Consider the following 15765-nt stretch of genomic DNA (forward strand, 5'->3'; position numbering starts at 1 on the left):
TGCTTCTATCAATTGTGTTGGAATAGAAACCCAACCTAGTTTACATAGTTATTGAGGGTAGAAGAGTTTGAAACCCATCAAAACTCCTCTCTCTTAAGTTTTCATACGAATTTGATAATCGTAGTCTTATGTATTATAGTTTTAGCATTACATCCCTTAAACAATTTTTTTTTTTTATGCATTACAACCTAGTGGGGTCCACTGGTGCACCCCGATCACTTTATCCAACCCTTACGATAATCCATACCGTTGATTAATAAGACTCACTTTATAGAATTCTTACCAAATGTCCATTGTACGGCTCACAAGTTTATTTCAAATACACCACATTGGTCATAGTTTATTTTTATCATCCATTACGGGATGTGAAGCTCCCTTGCAACTATCATAATTTTCGAGAACTTTATTTTGAATTGAACGGTTTAGATCATCACAATGACATGCTAGATGTACTATGCGGGTTGGTGTAGTCATAAGGACCTTTTGGGTGAAGGCAAAGTAGTGTTTTCAACATGTCGTTTATGTTACCTATTTGAGATAGGCTTATAGGGTCAAGTTATGTGTACTCAAGTAAGTTATGAGAGAGAGTGGGAATTAGACACCTACCATTTAAACATTCATAAGCCCACATAAATTTTAAATCAGAATTTTTGTTTTAGTTCATCCCAGTTTGGACGGCATATAAATATCATGGTGGACCACATAAAGATTTCAACGGTAGGCATTTACATCTCCACTATTCTATATAGTGTGGCCCACTTGACTTTATCTTGGATGATATTTTAACACGAGTTGTGGAAATGGATGGACGAAATTAATTTCTCATAAACATCAATGTCGACCACACATAACTTTTGCCTGTAGGAATTTTATGATGGCGGGGCACAGACATTCTGATTCACCGTACTGCATTTTTTCCTCAGAGAACACCGCTATTTTTTTCAGTTCTTAGTTTGTGTGCATGGACAGTTAAACAATCATATATAGCTTGTCTTTTTAGACAAACTATAACAATCACTACTTTTCATGACTTAAATAAATAAAAAAATTAAAGTAAAAATTTTTTTAAAAAAATAATAATAATATTGCTTTTAAAATGGCCTCATGGTTATGGACCATGGGAACCGTTGGATAAGCAGGTCCCACGTGCAATGTATAGGTTTCCACGGTGATCTTAACCATTCAATCCATAGATTATTCGAAAACTATAAAATGGTCAACAATTACATTCAAGTTCAAAATTTGAATGATTGAGATTATCTTAATCTATGGGCCATCCGTAGCAAGATCTACCTTTGCATGGCCTATCTGGCGGACTAAGATTTCACTCAACGGTCCCGATGACTGCCCTCCTTTTGCGCAGTTACACGCCGGCGAGCACACAATGTACTTTGTAATTTATCGCGATAACGAGAAGTTCAACTTCGCGAGAAATCGTAGAGATAAATTGTCGCGTTGAAAAGTCTTGAACCTTTGGAACGCGGCCGGTAGTTCTGGAGAAACTCGCTTGACTGCACCTCTAAAGTCCCTTGCGTCACAAGTGGATCGGAGAAATATATATCAAAGATCGATTCCGTTCCTCATAATATAAACATTGTTTTTATCATATTCATAAAAATTAAAATATATAAAATCATCATCTGGGCCACAAGTAACAATAACTTGTATCTTTGGTCAAAATTTTGTGTTTGTATCCTAGATACTTGATCATTTAAGCCTTGTTCTTTCTAAGGGTAACAAGATTTTTAGGATTTCCTGAGGAGAGGATCTGATGTATCACAAGTGTGGATATCCTCCACGGGCTCGAGAGCAGTTTAACAGTGCACTCGTGCGAATTCAATCTCCAGGACTCTGGCAGCCGCCTGACAAGGACAATGAGTTCGTTTTGTCTTCGTCGCGACTTAGCAACCAGTGTTTGCTGCGGTCCACTGGGGCCTACATGATGAGTATTTCAAGGATCATAACCGTACATATTGTTGAATTTATAATATTTTGGACACTGTACGAACTTTAGGGTGAAAATATTATTTTTACCATTGGTATATAGATAATTTGAAACGAACTCGAACAATTATTCCAGTTACGGGGGAAAGTAGGTAGTCCTCCTGACGACTCTAAATCGTAGTGCTTCCTATCTCGACCATACAGCTGTCCCGACTAACGTGATTAGAACGTCTAGGAGGGGGACCCACAGACCAATGAGCCTTTAGTTCACTGACCATCTATTGTGGGCCCCACCTTGTTTTACTGTGGAACAACAAATCCCGTTCTTCGTAAAACGTTCAGATCCATCTCGATTGATTATGAGGTCACCGTCCATTGAGTCCATGCAGCCTAATGCGCCACGTGTATATGATGCCAGCGGTCAAAACTAATCCACTAATTCTGTAAACGCACGTGTACGGTGGAGATACTGACGATTGCTACTTCGGTAAATTTCAGGTGATGCTGAGGAGCACCAAACCGCTCTGTAATTCTCCATTAAGCCATGTGAATAGCATGGCGCTTGTTCTTGCGTGAAGTATATTGCAATCCACGAGCGAGTATGATTGTAAAACTACTCGCAGGCAGATTCGGGAGCGGATTAGGTGAGACCCCGGCCTCACCCACGACGGTGCGGCCCTTACTGTGGGGCCCACCTTAATGTATTTATTTTGTATCCACACCGTTCATCCGTTTTTCAGATCATTTTGATCATGATTCAAAAAATTACGAAGATCCAAATGTCAGATGGACCATAATCTAGGAAACAGCGGTGATTGAACCCCTACCATTAAAAGAATTTTAGGGCGTACCTCAATGTTTCCGTAGTGTTTATTTTCCGACCAATCTGTTGATAAGGTCAGAAGCCTAGATGAAGGGAAAAAACAATCACCAGCTTGATCCAGAAATTTTGAGGCCAATTAATAGTTAATCACTACTTTTTTCTACGGTATTGTCCACCTGATAATTGGATCTGCTTCGTTTTTGAGTTAACAGCTCAGAAAGGACATGGAAAAATAGACGGACAGTCGGATAGAGAATAAATCCATCAAGGTGGGCCCACGGTAAGGGGCCGCACCATCTTCAGTAAGGCCTGCGGTCACCTAATCCACTCGGCAAACTGACGGGGCAACCAATAAGCACGTTATATTAGGGCTAAAAGTCGGGCAGCTTAGGCCGGGTTGTGCTCAACTCTATCTCAACCTAAGGTTTTTATACCTCAACCCTGACCTAATCCAAAGGTTTCTATACTTCAACCCTAACCCAATCCAATCCAACCTAACCTAGGGTTGGGAATTCTCAACCCAAGCCCAACCCAAGTGGGTTCGATCCGGTTGATTGGGTGAATAGATGCTAATATTTTTATAATTGTATTAGTTTATTATATTTTGATATACGTCTTACTTTTTATATCAATGATTTTATTAATTATATATGTAGTTATTTATTGTAAAGAATTTTATTTTTTCTAAATAAACAAGCTAAAATATAGAACAACTACTCATTTAAAATTCATATTGTGTAGCACCTAATCTATTTGGGAAAGAAAAATCTAACTTATCTTGTTAGCTTGAGTCATCGAAAATGATGTGGACTAATGAGACTCAGCTGCACCAGAATTTCCTATGTCTTTAACATAGACGATCCACAATTATAGTTTATAAGTAACTTGTATATTGATCGGGTTCGAGTTTGGTCAAGCATACCGAGACCCTAATTCGAGCCGGACCCAAGTTTTATCCAATTGGTGTCTGTATAGCCTAAGCCTGAGACTGAATTGGATACATTTTGCCCAAGCTCAACCTAATGTTGGGTCAGTCATGGGTCAATCAGGTTGAACCCACTCAACTTTTAGCCCTACGTCAAATGAACTAATTTTCGGGCACGGCTTCGGTTGATCTCCGAATTCACCGAGATTGGTGGATCCCTGACTATGGGGCCTACATTGATGTATGTAACTTAAATCCATTCTGTCCATCCGTTTTTAAATCTCGTTTCAGGCTATAATCTGAAAAAAATGAAGAGATCCAAATCTTAGGTGGACTACACCATGGGAAAAAATGGTGATTGAATACTCGCCACTGAAAATTTTGAAGGCTGCCGGAATGTTTATTTGCATACAACCTGTTGATAAGGTTAAAAAAACATGGGTGAATGGAACGCACAAATGTCAGCTTGATCTAAAACTTTTGTGGCCTATATGAAGTTTTTAATGGTCAATCACCACTTTTTCGTGTTGTATGGCCCCCATGAGATTTGGATCTGCTTCATTTTCTGTATCATACTCTAACATGAACTTTCAGAACGGATGGACGGCATGGATTTAAAGCATCACAGTGGGCCTCACAGTAAGGGATATCTACGGAAGCCGCGCGCCTAATTTTCTACCGCGAACGTGTACCCTGCAGTAAATGTTTGCATTTTGCCTCCGTCGCGACTGAGGATCCAGCATGTGTGGCCACTACTAGGGCCCAGTTTCAGAAACGGTCTGATGATTTGAAATGTCCACTTTCTTGGTACTACATCAATAAGCTATTGTATCATGATCAGGGTTCAGAGATGATTCTAACCTTTGATTTTTGCAGGCCGTTGAAAATTTTCTTTCCATAGATTCTAAGCTCATCTACTGCTAACGATAGTGACAGTCATCCATTCAGCTTAAGTTTCTCATGGTTTCCTGTATAGTGAAGATTCCACAATATGGACGGTTCCGATCAACAGAAGACTTAGCATGTGGACCCCAGTTGGCACACGCTTAATCATGTGTTGGGACAGTGGCAAAACGAACTCGCAGTAAATCAGCGTCACCGTCCATGACTTCTTATACACGCCGGCCATCTGGTAGCCAAAACGAGACTGGCTTTCAGGTCGGGGCAAATGACCAATGGGGCCCACCTAATCAAGCTCCCCGACCTCTCACACGTGTGCAACTCTGGCACGTGACGAAGGTGCAGGTTTGAAGTCCTACCCGCGAGTAATCTTGTACTTCCGTCCCCTTTCCATCAGTCTTTATATAAAGTACCACCACTCACGAGCGTTCCAACTCCCAAAACGCCTCTCTCTCTCTCTCTCTCTCTCTCTCTCCTCCGATGGCAGAATCGTCATTACAGCAGCCCAGCCTCTTCTCCCCTTACAAGATGGGGCGATTCAACCTCTCTCACAGGTCTGTTCGCGCCTCCTTTTTTTCCTTTTTACCCTCGCGAGATTGTGTTTTTCACGACCAAGGACTTCGACCGGTGCTGTTTCGGACGATCGCAGAAATTCCACTGAAACTGCCCTTCTTTGCCTACTAGACATAGAGGAAGAAGGGTATTTTTGTCATTTAGAGGGCATTTTTGCAATTCCGTATTCTTCTTTTGCCCTCTTAGGTCTGAAGGCTGTCCTTGACCACAAGGACTTGGATTCCAGTCTTTCCAGACACAAAAGCCAAAATCGGCTATACCGAAACTGCCCCTCTGTTTTCCATTCAGAGTCCTCAAACGAAGGTTACTATTTGTCTTTTGGAATTTTTGCTCGGGAAGTGATCACGTACAGTAGCCATTTCTCTCCTGTCAACGTGTCTCGTGTTTAGAATAACCGATCCGTACAAAAGGTGGGCCACATCATGATGATTACCAGTTGCTTGGTGGGCCACAACAGCACATCAAATCACACAACGGCCAACCGTTGATTTTGACTTGGGGTTCTTCTCAGTGAGTGTGGATCGGCCAGAATTTCATATCAGATGATCATCATGTTGTGGGCCACCATTTTCACGGATCAGATATTTTATACACGTGACACGTTAGCCGCAGAGAAATCACGGTACGTGAAAGTTCACATACAGTCGCTGTACGCGAGCGATCTGGGAACTTGCCGCTCTCGGGAAGCCCTCAGTTAAAGCGCTTTTTGGTCATTTCACATGGTTGCCATGACAAGCCAATCGCCACCGTAATTGACGTTCTAGACTGGAAAGGCTTCCGTACATCGCGTGGGAACGACCGGGGTCACATTCTTCCACGTGGAAGAAATTACTTGTACGTGAAATCTAATCCGTCCATCGGTTGGATCACCCCTTCCTCACGCTTGATCCCTAAAATCAGGCTGATTCAACGCTCAGGTGGGCCACTCCGTAAAACTATAACTACTAAGTTCACGTGGTATGGCCCACGTGAGTTTTGGAATGCTACTATCGTTTGGAAATTCCTTCATCCTGATGAGGCACATCAGATGAATGGATTGGATGGCATAAAACACCACAGTGGACCAGATCCAAAACTACTGGTGGCGTCCCATCCAAGCGAGTTATGGACGGTCATGATGTTCGGATTTCATAGTGAAAATGAGCCCGCGTACCTGATGGACGGGTTGGATCTCATGAAAGTTCCACCCACGTGACTCTCGGTGCACGAGGTACGCTTGCGCGGCTCTTTGATTGGAAGAGGAATGTTGAAATGTCGGGGTGTGGGACTTTTACTGATTTACCCCTCCTTTTCTCTATTTTTACCATGTGAGCAGGATAGTACTGGCACCCATGACCAGATGCAGAGCTTTGAACGGAATTCCTCAGCCGGCCAACATTGAATACTACGTTCAGAGAGCTACTGAAGGCGGATTCCTAATCACCGAAGGAACCATAATTTCCCCAACCGGTGCAGGGTAATTTAGTAATTCAACTCTTAATTCCACTGCTTCGTTTATAACAACCCCGCATTTTGATAGATACACCCTTTCTTTCTATCTTTTACAATAAAACCGCACAAAATGTAAAGGTCAATTCCCTCCAGCTTTTGTTTTCCGTTTATATCTCTTCAGCGGAAAATCCCAGCCGTGAAAACGGTGGACCAAACCAAGAAGATCAGATGGAGCGGAAAATGGAAAAATTCACTCATCATGTGGGTCACACAAGTACTTTCAGTCAGACCATCGGGTGTACATTGATTTCGATGGTGTGGCCCACCTGATGAATGGACCATCCTGATGTTCGTCCCATGTGATATCTACGATGCGAGTGCACCTTTTGTACGGGTTAGATCTTTTACACAAGTCACATGTGCGCCGGAAAATAAAAACGTTGCATATGATCAGAGCCGCTCATCAGGCAATTCCAACATTGTAAATGCCGAATATAAAAAGACCACGCCTATATTGTCATCATGTGGTCATGTAATGATGAAATAAACAAAATGCTTAGGAGAAGTTGACCAATGGCTCACATTTGTTGCACGTGTGTGTCCCACCTGATGTTCGTATTGGCGTGTTTAGATTGCCTGTCGACTTGGACTGATCTTATACACGTGTCACTCGTATCCATGTCTAAGCGCAATTAGAAAATCTGTGAAAAGTTGAAAGAATCTGTGACCGAAGTGACGATCAGGGCCCACCACGTTAGTGGCGTCCGTGCTGACAATGTCGGTGGTGGTTTGCTAATTACACGCGCGTGTGGAGCCGTGTACATCCACACGCGGGCGCGGTACACGTTGCAATGGGACACGTGTGGATACCTGAGACTCACTGTAGCATAAAATTCAGGCCATTTCGTACCTCAGGTGGGCCAGAGCATATCAAAACAAATGAATGTGGAGAGAAAAAATGTTAACCGTCAATTTTCTTTTGTATGTTGTGGTTCACCCGAATTGTGAAATTACCTGAGTTTCTTTAGGCACGAGATCTGAGAATTATTCCCAAACTCATGAAAAGCTCAGATCTCGTACACGTGTTTCATATTTGCATGTGTGCCCACGTGTCCATTTTGCTACTCCACTCGCGTGTGGAAGTCGCAGGCCTCATCACCAAGCACGTCCGCATGGGGTACGGAAACGGATTGGCTACTCCCCCTGACACTAGCCCCGGGGCTGGTGATCGGTGCTCTGTGGGCCCCACCATAATGTATATGTTTCATCCATTCTGCTCATCCATTTTTAAAGATCAATTTAGAGCTTGATCCCAAAAATGAGAGGTATATAAATCTTAGGTGGACCACACCACATGAAAACAATAGTGATTGGATATCCAACATTAAAATTCTCTTAAGGCCCACTGTACTGTTTATTTGACATCCAATCTGTTGATTAGTTCATACAGGCCCAGATGAAGGGAAAAAAACAAAAATGAGCTTGATCCAAAACTTTTATGGCCTCCAAAATGTTTTTCATGGTCGACACTTATTCAACACTGTTTCCTGTAATGTGGTCCAAATGAGATTGAGATATATCTCGTTTTTGGTCTCGTACCGTAAAATGATCTCTAAGAATAGATGGACGGCATGGATGAAACACGTACATCATGTTGGGCCCCACAGAGAACCGACCACCAGCCATTGGCTGGTGTCAGGGGGAGTAGCCAATCCGTCTCCATGGGGTACTACCCCACCCGTCCCAGTCCCACGTCCCACCCTTCCCTAGCTGGGAACGGACAGTCTCTGAGGACCACCGTGGTGTACGGGTTTTATCCACACCGTCCATCCATTTTTCCGTATCATTTTGGGGTTGTACTGAGAAAATTAGGGGTTCCAAGGCTCAAGTGGACAACATTGGAGATTTAACACCTACCGTTGAAGGTTTTTTTTAAGGCTCCACGGAAGTTTTGCATCAAACTGATATTGTGAACAGGTTGGATGGCAATTAACCATCAAGGTGGGCCCAGGAAGGTTTCAACGAGGTGTCGTTATCACCACTGCTTCCTGTGGTGTGGTCCACTGGAGCCGGATCTGCCTGATTTTTTCAATTGTATCCTAAAATGATATGGAAAAAATGGATGGACGGTGTGGATAAAAACCATACATCAGGGTGGCCCCTCAGAGCCGCTGTCCGTCCGTACCCTACCTTTGGGACGAACGGAAGCGGATTCATTGGCTGGTGTACACCAGCTATATAGCTGCTGTAGGTACGTGTCGTGCGAAGACGAGCAAAGGACGCTCCTCGAGCTCCGTGTCGTACGAACGGTTCAAAGGAGATCAAAGTTACATGGCCCCACAGCGATGTATTTATTATATCTATACCGTTCATCTATTTTTAGAGATCATTTTAGAGCATTATTCAACAAATGATTCATATCCAAATATCATCTGAGATAATGATTTTCACCGTTAAAAAATTCGTAGGGCCCGCTATAACGTTTAGTTTCCATCCTTCCTAAGGTCACAAAGACCTGAATTAAGCGGAAAAGGAAATTTCATATTGATCCAAAACTTCTGTGACCCTTTGCAGTGTGGTCCACTTGATAGTTAGATCTGTTTTATTTTTCGTCTTAACCCTTAAGACGAGCTCGCCAATTAGATGGACGGTTTAGATATAACAAATACCTTATGATGAGACCCACAGAACTTGCTGACGTCAATACAGGAGCTATATATCTGGTGCCAGAGGTACACTAGCCACTCCGCCCAATCCGCTTCCGGGACGAACGGGGTAGTACCCAATCCGCGTCGGGTCTATGCCTCGTGAAGGGAAGCAGATTGCCTACTCACTCAGTAGGCTAGTAAACTCTGTGGGCCCACCGTGATTTAGGTTTCTTATCCATACCGTCTATCTGTTTTATCAGCCTCTTTTAAGGGCATGAGATCAAAATTGAAGCATATACAAATTTCAAGCGGACCACACCATAGGAAAAAAGTGTGAATTAAACTGAGCTGTTGAATAATTCTTGGGAGCCAAAGAAGTTCTTTATCAAGCTCATATTTGCGTTTACCCTTCATCCATGTCTATGCCACCTTATGAACAGGCTGGATCACAGAAAATAAAAAAATAAAAATCACTGTGGGTCCTGGGGAAGTTTCAACCGTGGACGTCATTATACCCACTGTTTCCTGTGGTGTGGTCAATCTGAGCTTTGGATATGTTTCTGTTTTGGGCTGATACATTAAAATGGGCTAGAAAAACGGATGGACGGCGTGGATAAGACATACGTCCAAGTTGGGCCCACAGAGTTTAACTCAGTAGGCAATCCGCCTCCAGACTTCGTGGCTCCTCGTTTCAGCAACCTGTACGCGTGAGAGGAATAATACGTAACTGCGCAGCGCACCACGAGTACGGTGTAGGGCCCTTCCCTACGTACACGTGGCAAGAAAAAATCAGATCCCGTCCAAATAGTGGGATCCACCATAGATTGGTCATATATACGTAATCAAATTGATTAGACGATCTTGATCGCCGATTGCTTGCAACCTTTTACTCTTTGATTTTACCATCACCGCCGGTTTAATTTCGCGTTATGATACGCAGACTGTGGGTCCTACTATTTTGACTGTTCCTAATTTTAGGTAAATGCCATGTACATCCGCTTTGTACTATCTATGGGAATGATCACATGCTTCGGAATTGCCATACATTCTAGCTGTGTGGGTCCCACCCGTGATTTGTATGCCGAATCCAAGGATGCATCCGGCATGGCCCCTCATGCTCACCGTACATCCCAATCCAAAACTCAGGTGGGACAGATCCGAAACGTATATATGCACTCGTGGCCCACGTGAGGTTTTCACTGTGCCCCTTCGTCCCGGTGGGGCTCACCTGGATGACGTGTATATAACAGGTGGACCCCACATCCCATTTGGAAATTTCTGTGGTGGCCCTACCCTCACCACTGTCCGAAATCGGACTGCGTACTGAGTAAACTCAGTTGGGCCCACTGTGAATGTACGTGGCTTATACACGCCGTCCATCCGTTTTTTCAGCTCATTTAAGGGTTGAGCCCGAAATTTAATCATATCCAAAGTTCAAGTGGATCATACCACAGGAAACAGTGGGAATAATGATTTCCACCGTTGAAACCTTTCTGGGCCCCACAGTGATGTTTACTTGTCGTCCAACATCTTAATAAGATCATACAGATAAGGACGAAGGTAAAACACAAATATATCTTAAGTCAAAACTTATGTGGCCCCCATGAATTTTTCAACGATGGACGTTCAACTCGCACTGTTTCCTGTGGCGTGGCACATTTAAGCTTTGGATATGCTTCATTTTTTGGGCTCGAGCGCTAAAATTATCGGTAAAATGGATGGACGGAGGAGGTAAAATACTTAAAATCGTGGTGAATCTCACAGAGTTAGTCAGTGCGCAATCCGCTTCCGCGATGAGCTGGAGCCTGGATGGCATTCACTAACCAGTGGCCCCAACACTGCTCGAATGAATGGATAGAACGCAATCATTGGAGGAATGCTCACCTGCGCACCTTCTTACGTGAGCATTCCTCTATTATATGCACTGTTACATCCATCAATAACATGTGGGACCCACCTCTCTGTTTCTTAGCCATTCATTTGGTTGTCTTCATCATGGGATGGACCATCGTGCCCCAATTTCTCCCCTGACAAATAACCGTAATTATTCTATCTGCGGCTTGCAAATGGGCGTTTATAGCTAACGCTCCAAATTCCATGTGAAAAGTATGGGCCCAATCAGACAGTTCGGATCATCGAAAGGATGTATATTTTTGGGGCATCTGCCATCCACATATAACCCCCACCATACGAACGGCTTGGATTACCAAAAGGTGGGTAGCCACCCACGCAAATTGCTGATCAAAAACCGTCAGTCAGGTCTTAACGGTGTTATTATCGTATTTTGAAGGTTCCCACACGTCCCAGGGATTTACACGCAAGAACAGATCGATGCCTGGAAGAAGGTGGTGGAAGCTGTCCACGCCAAGGGAAGTGTCATTTTCTGCCAACTATGGCACGTGGGCCGTGCATCTAACCAAGGTAATGGGTCCCACGCACTACAACTTTAATTATAAGGGACGAGGAAAGTTTTTTTATAGCCATCAGATCAAGGACGCGGATTCGACGGATCGGATCGGGGAACAACGAATATTGGTAGATTCATGATGGGCTGACATGCTCTCTGGAATTTCCTGCAATGATAAGTTAAGTGGGGCCCACCGTGATGTGTATGGGAAATCCAATACGTCCATCAGTTTTTGCGAGATCGTGTTAGGACATGGACCCAAAACTGACGGAAATCCAAAACTCGGATAGGCAGAGGATTGAACGTCCACCGTTGAAACATTCTTCTGGGCTAATTTTTATGTTTTCAGTTCAGTTCATCCTGGTAGGAATGACCTTATGAAAGGTATGGATGGTATATAAACATCACGGTGGACCCAGGAAGGTTTCAACGGTTGGAATTTAACTATACACTCACTCCAGTTTTGGATTTAGATCATTTTTTGGGCCATCACTTAAAATGATCTTGCAAAACTGATGGACGTGGTGGATTACCCATAAACATCACGGTGGGCCCAACCTAGCTTACGTTTCGCAGGGAATCCGCGTCCATCAAGAGATCAGATGATGAACAATCAGATCAAGGTATGGGGCCCACCATTAATGACACATTCAGTTGTTGAGCTGTCTTCCTCAAGCCCGTTGAAAATGAGGAATTGGTTCCAAGCCGCTTTTGGAATCGTGGGTATCAAGCGGTATGGTGATTCATAAGCCCACTAACACCACAGATTTGGCGTATGTGTCTGTCAATCCAGGCCGTCCAAGTTGTGGGCCCCACCGTGGATGGAGACAATACATTGGTCGCACTTAATAAGAAATCTTGACGATCTGACTTTTCTCTTAGCTGTCCATTTAATGGACAGAAATCAAGCAGTTGAGATCGTCCACTTGGTGTGAATTTTAGGTCCAACCTCCATCCATAATGCAACAGCTATGATTTGGACGGTCTGGATTGGCATTCATGTATGCCAGTTGGTGAGTTGCCACAGTTTGCTAGTGTTATGTCTAGAAAATGATTTCGATGTGGACTTTTCACCTACAGCGTTGACCTTTTTTTCCATACAACTTGCTGCATCCGACGGTAGGTCCACCAAGAAATTGGCCTGACCACTCATTTAGGTGGGCCATATGATTAAGACGAGATTTTGCATAGCTGATAATGAGAAGTGATACAGCCATTCTTTCATGCCAACACGTCATGCATGTGGATAATCCAGTCCGACCGAAAGGTGGGCCGGACCATGATTATCAACTGAAACAAAAATCAGGCTAATCGAATCATTGGGTACCCCACATCAGTAGACCGAGCCATGCAACTGGCTGTCCATGATTTTGATGTTGTCCATCCAATCCATGGAGTATGTTGGCAAAAGGCTGTATTGGTGACATTTGTACGGTTGAGATGTACCCAAGTTATCATATTTTATTCTGTATGGACCTTGAAACATTGCTGGTGGTTATTTCTACAATGATATTGAAAGCAATAATCCTGTGGCTAATTACAGTTAGTATACTCTCTCTCAGTGTATCAACCTGGTGGGACCGCCTCTCCAATCTCTTCCACAGACAACCCCATTTCTAAACGGTGGAAGATTCTCATGCCGGACGGGTCCTACGGCACCTACCCTCGGCCACGGCGTCTCCAAACCTCTGAAATCCCAGAGATCGTTGGTCACTACCGGCAAGCGGCCATAAATGCCATTCAAGCAGGTATATATATATTAGCCACCACACATAAAAGTTCAATTTGACTGAGGCTGAATTTTTGTTGTTATCAAATGACTTTCAGAAATTACTAAATTAAAATAATTGAATTAGTGCCATCATTGGTTATGGCCCATCAATTGGATGGCCTGGATTGATTGGCATATGCACTAGTTTAATGATGTTTATCAAGTATAAACAGAGCCATACATGGAGCCATGTGAATAGACCATCTCCACTGCAAATGCGCATCAATCTCGGCCCAAACCGTCCAATACATGGCCAAACAGAGTAGATGTTTCTATCATTCAATGGACAGATTTTGGACTGAAAATTTGTTTCATGGATGGAATATGTAACGTTGGCCCATCGATTTGATGGTCCAGATTAACAGGACATGTATCATACCCTCAATACTACGATTAATCCACAGGTTTCGACGGTATCGAAATCCACGGCGCACACGGCTACCTCATCGACCAGTTCCTCAAGGACGGCATCAATGACCGAACCGACGAGTATGGAGGCTCGATCGGGAACCGTTGCAAGTTCTTGATACAAGTTCTCCAGTCTGTGACTACTGCCATTGGTCCCGATCGGGTGGGAATTCGCATATCGCCAGCGATCGACCATCTGGATGCAATGGATTCCAATCCACACAACCTAGGCCTCGCCGTGATTGAGAGGCTCAACAAACTCCAGGCGGAGCTGGGTGAGAAGCTCGCATACCTTCACGTGACTCAGCCACGATACGTAGCCTATGGGCAGACGGAATCGGGGCCGCATGGGAGTGAGGATGAGGAGATGCGACTAATGAGGTCGTGGAAGAGAGCGTACGTGGGCACGTTCATTTGCAGTGGAGGGTTCACCCGCGAGTTAGGAGTGGAAGCTATGGCAGATGGCGATGCGGACCTGGTCTCATACGGTCGCCTCTTTATTTCGAACCCAGACCTGGTTTTGAGGTTTAAGGTTAATGCGCCTCTAAATCGGTACATTCGGGCTACATTTTATACCCAAGATCCCGTCGTTGGGTACACGGACTACCCGTTCCTCGGTCAGGATCGTCGGGCTCGCCTTTGATCAGAAGGTTGGTAGAGTGGGTTTTAGTGTTTTACTGCAATGACTAAAGGACTTTTTATAAGTTAGATGTACAAAACTAAAGATTGGTATGAAATAATAAGAGAGGTTATGCTATTTTTGGTGGGGCCATCACCCCAGTTCAAGAATCCCAAATGTTGGATTGTGTGAATTATGGTCATTGAATATCAACCGTAGCTCATTTTCTGCTTGGATGAGGGCATTTATTCTATCCGGATGACAGTCTCTATTCCTCTTTTTGACTTTTGGGCCATGGTCCATACTCATGATGGCGCATTAAATAAATGGTCCCCTAGCCAGTAATCGTGGTCCTTTAGAAGATAAAATGGAGTCATATCTTCTGATTAGGAATTACGGGTGGCCCAGCTTCGAACCACTCTTGGACAGACTAGCATGGCACATGGGCTTGACTTGGGTGTCCATTGTATTAACACAATCAAGTTCAACAAATGCCTAGATCGGTTCACTTAAATGGCCCTTAGTGTAGCATGTCCAGAAACCCGGCTTAGCACCCATGGGCGAAAAATAAAGTATGCATCGACCATGGCATCCCACTAGTACCATTATTACAAAAAGAGGCACTTCTAGAAATAAAGTTGGAAGGGCTTGATGGGACTCTGAGAAGTTGGAAGTCCTTTCCCAACTAGAATTACCAACATCTAGGCAATTCATGAATTAGGATGCCCCTAGGTGTGTTAAGTAATTCCCTTCTTTTTAATTTCATTCTAGCGTTCTTTCACTTTGTTGAAATAGTAACACCAAAATCCGTGGTTTTAACTACCTTATTTTCAGGTTTGGATGGCTCAGACCAGCTATAGGTCGGTTTAGATTCGGTTCAAGGTGATTTAAGGACTGGACAAAATACATAGTTTCAAGTTTCTCTGTGAGAAGCTATCTATATGATCAGGCATAATCGATTATTCTGTTACTGGGTGGACCATCTACAAAAATAATAGATGAATGGTTCGAATTTCATACGTGTGACCTGAGTGTTAGGGTATTGAATACTTAGTGACTTATGTCATGATTCCAATCCTGACCTTCCATTTAGTGGGCACTATTGTGGATGAGGTGCGGCCCAAAATCATGCTTTTAGACAACTCTTTAACTGTCCAATCCGGTGGATTTCGGCAACCACTGATGGATTATCAAAAGAAGATGACTGGCCATCCACATTCAACAGTCGGATGGCTATCCACCTGATTTCACCTTGCCAAACGCATGTGAGATCTGGCTGGTTTATAAAGGGCCACACATCCCACATGGCTAGGCGA

At 43.7% G+C, this 15765-nt stretch overlaps 1 protein-coding gene across 1 annotated transcript; it reads left to right on the top strand.

Moving 5' to 3' along the window:
* Positions 1-4987: 4987 nt before the first annotated feature.
* On the top strand, positions 4988-14587 carry LOC131251701 (12-oxophytodienoate reductase 3). The gene is made up of 5 exons (XM_058252596.1): positions 4988-5146; positions 6481-6621; positions 11535-11665; positions 13214-13399; positions 13827-14587. Exons 1-5 carry the CDS (start codon positions 5073-5075, stop codon positions 14471-14473), a joined length of 1179 nt encoding a protein of 392 aa, XP_058108579.1. The 5' UTR covers positions 4988-5072; the 3' UTR covers positions 14474-14587.
* Positions 14588-15765: the final 1178 nt, after the last annotated feature.

The sequence above is a fragment of the Magnolia sinica genome, chromosome 7, assembly GCF_029962835.1.
Source record: "Magnolia sinica isolate HGM2019 chromosome 7, MsV1, whole genome shotgun sequence".
NCBI lineage: Eukaryota > Viridiplantae > Streptophyta > Magnoliopsida > Magnoliales > Magnoliaceae > Magnolia > Magnolia sinica.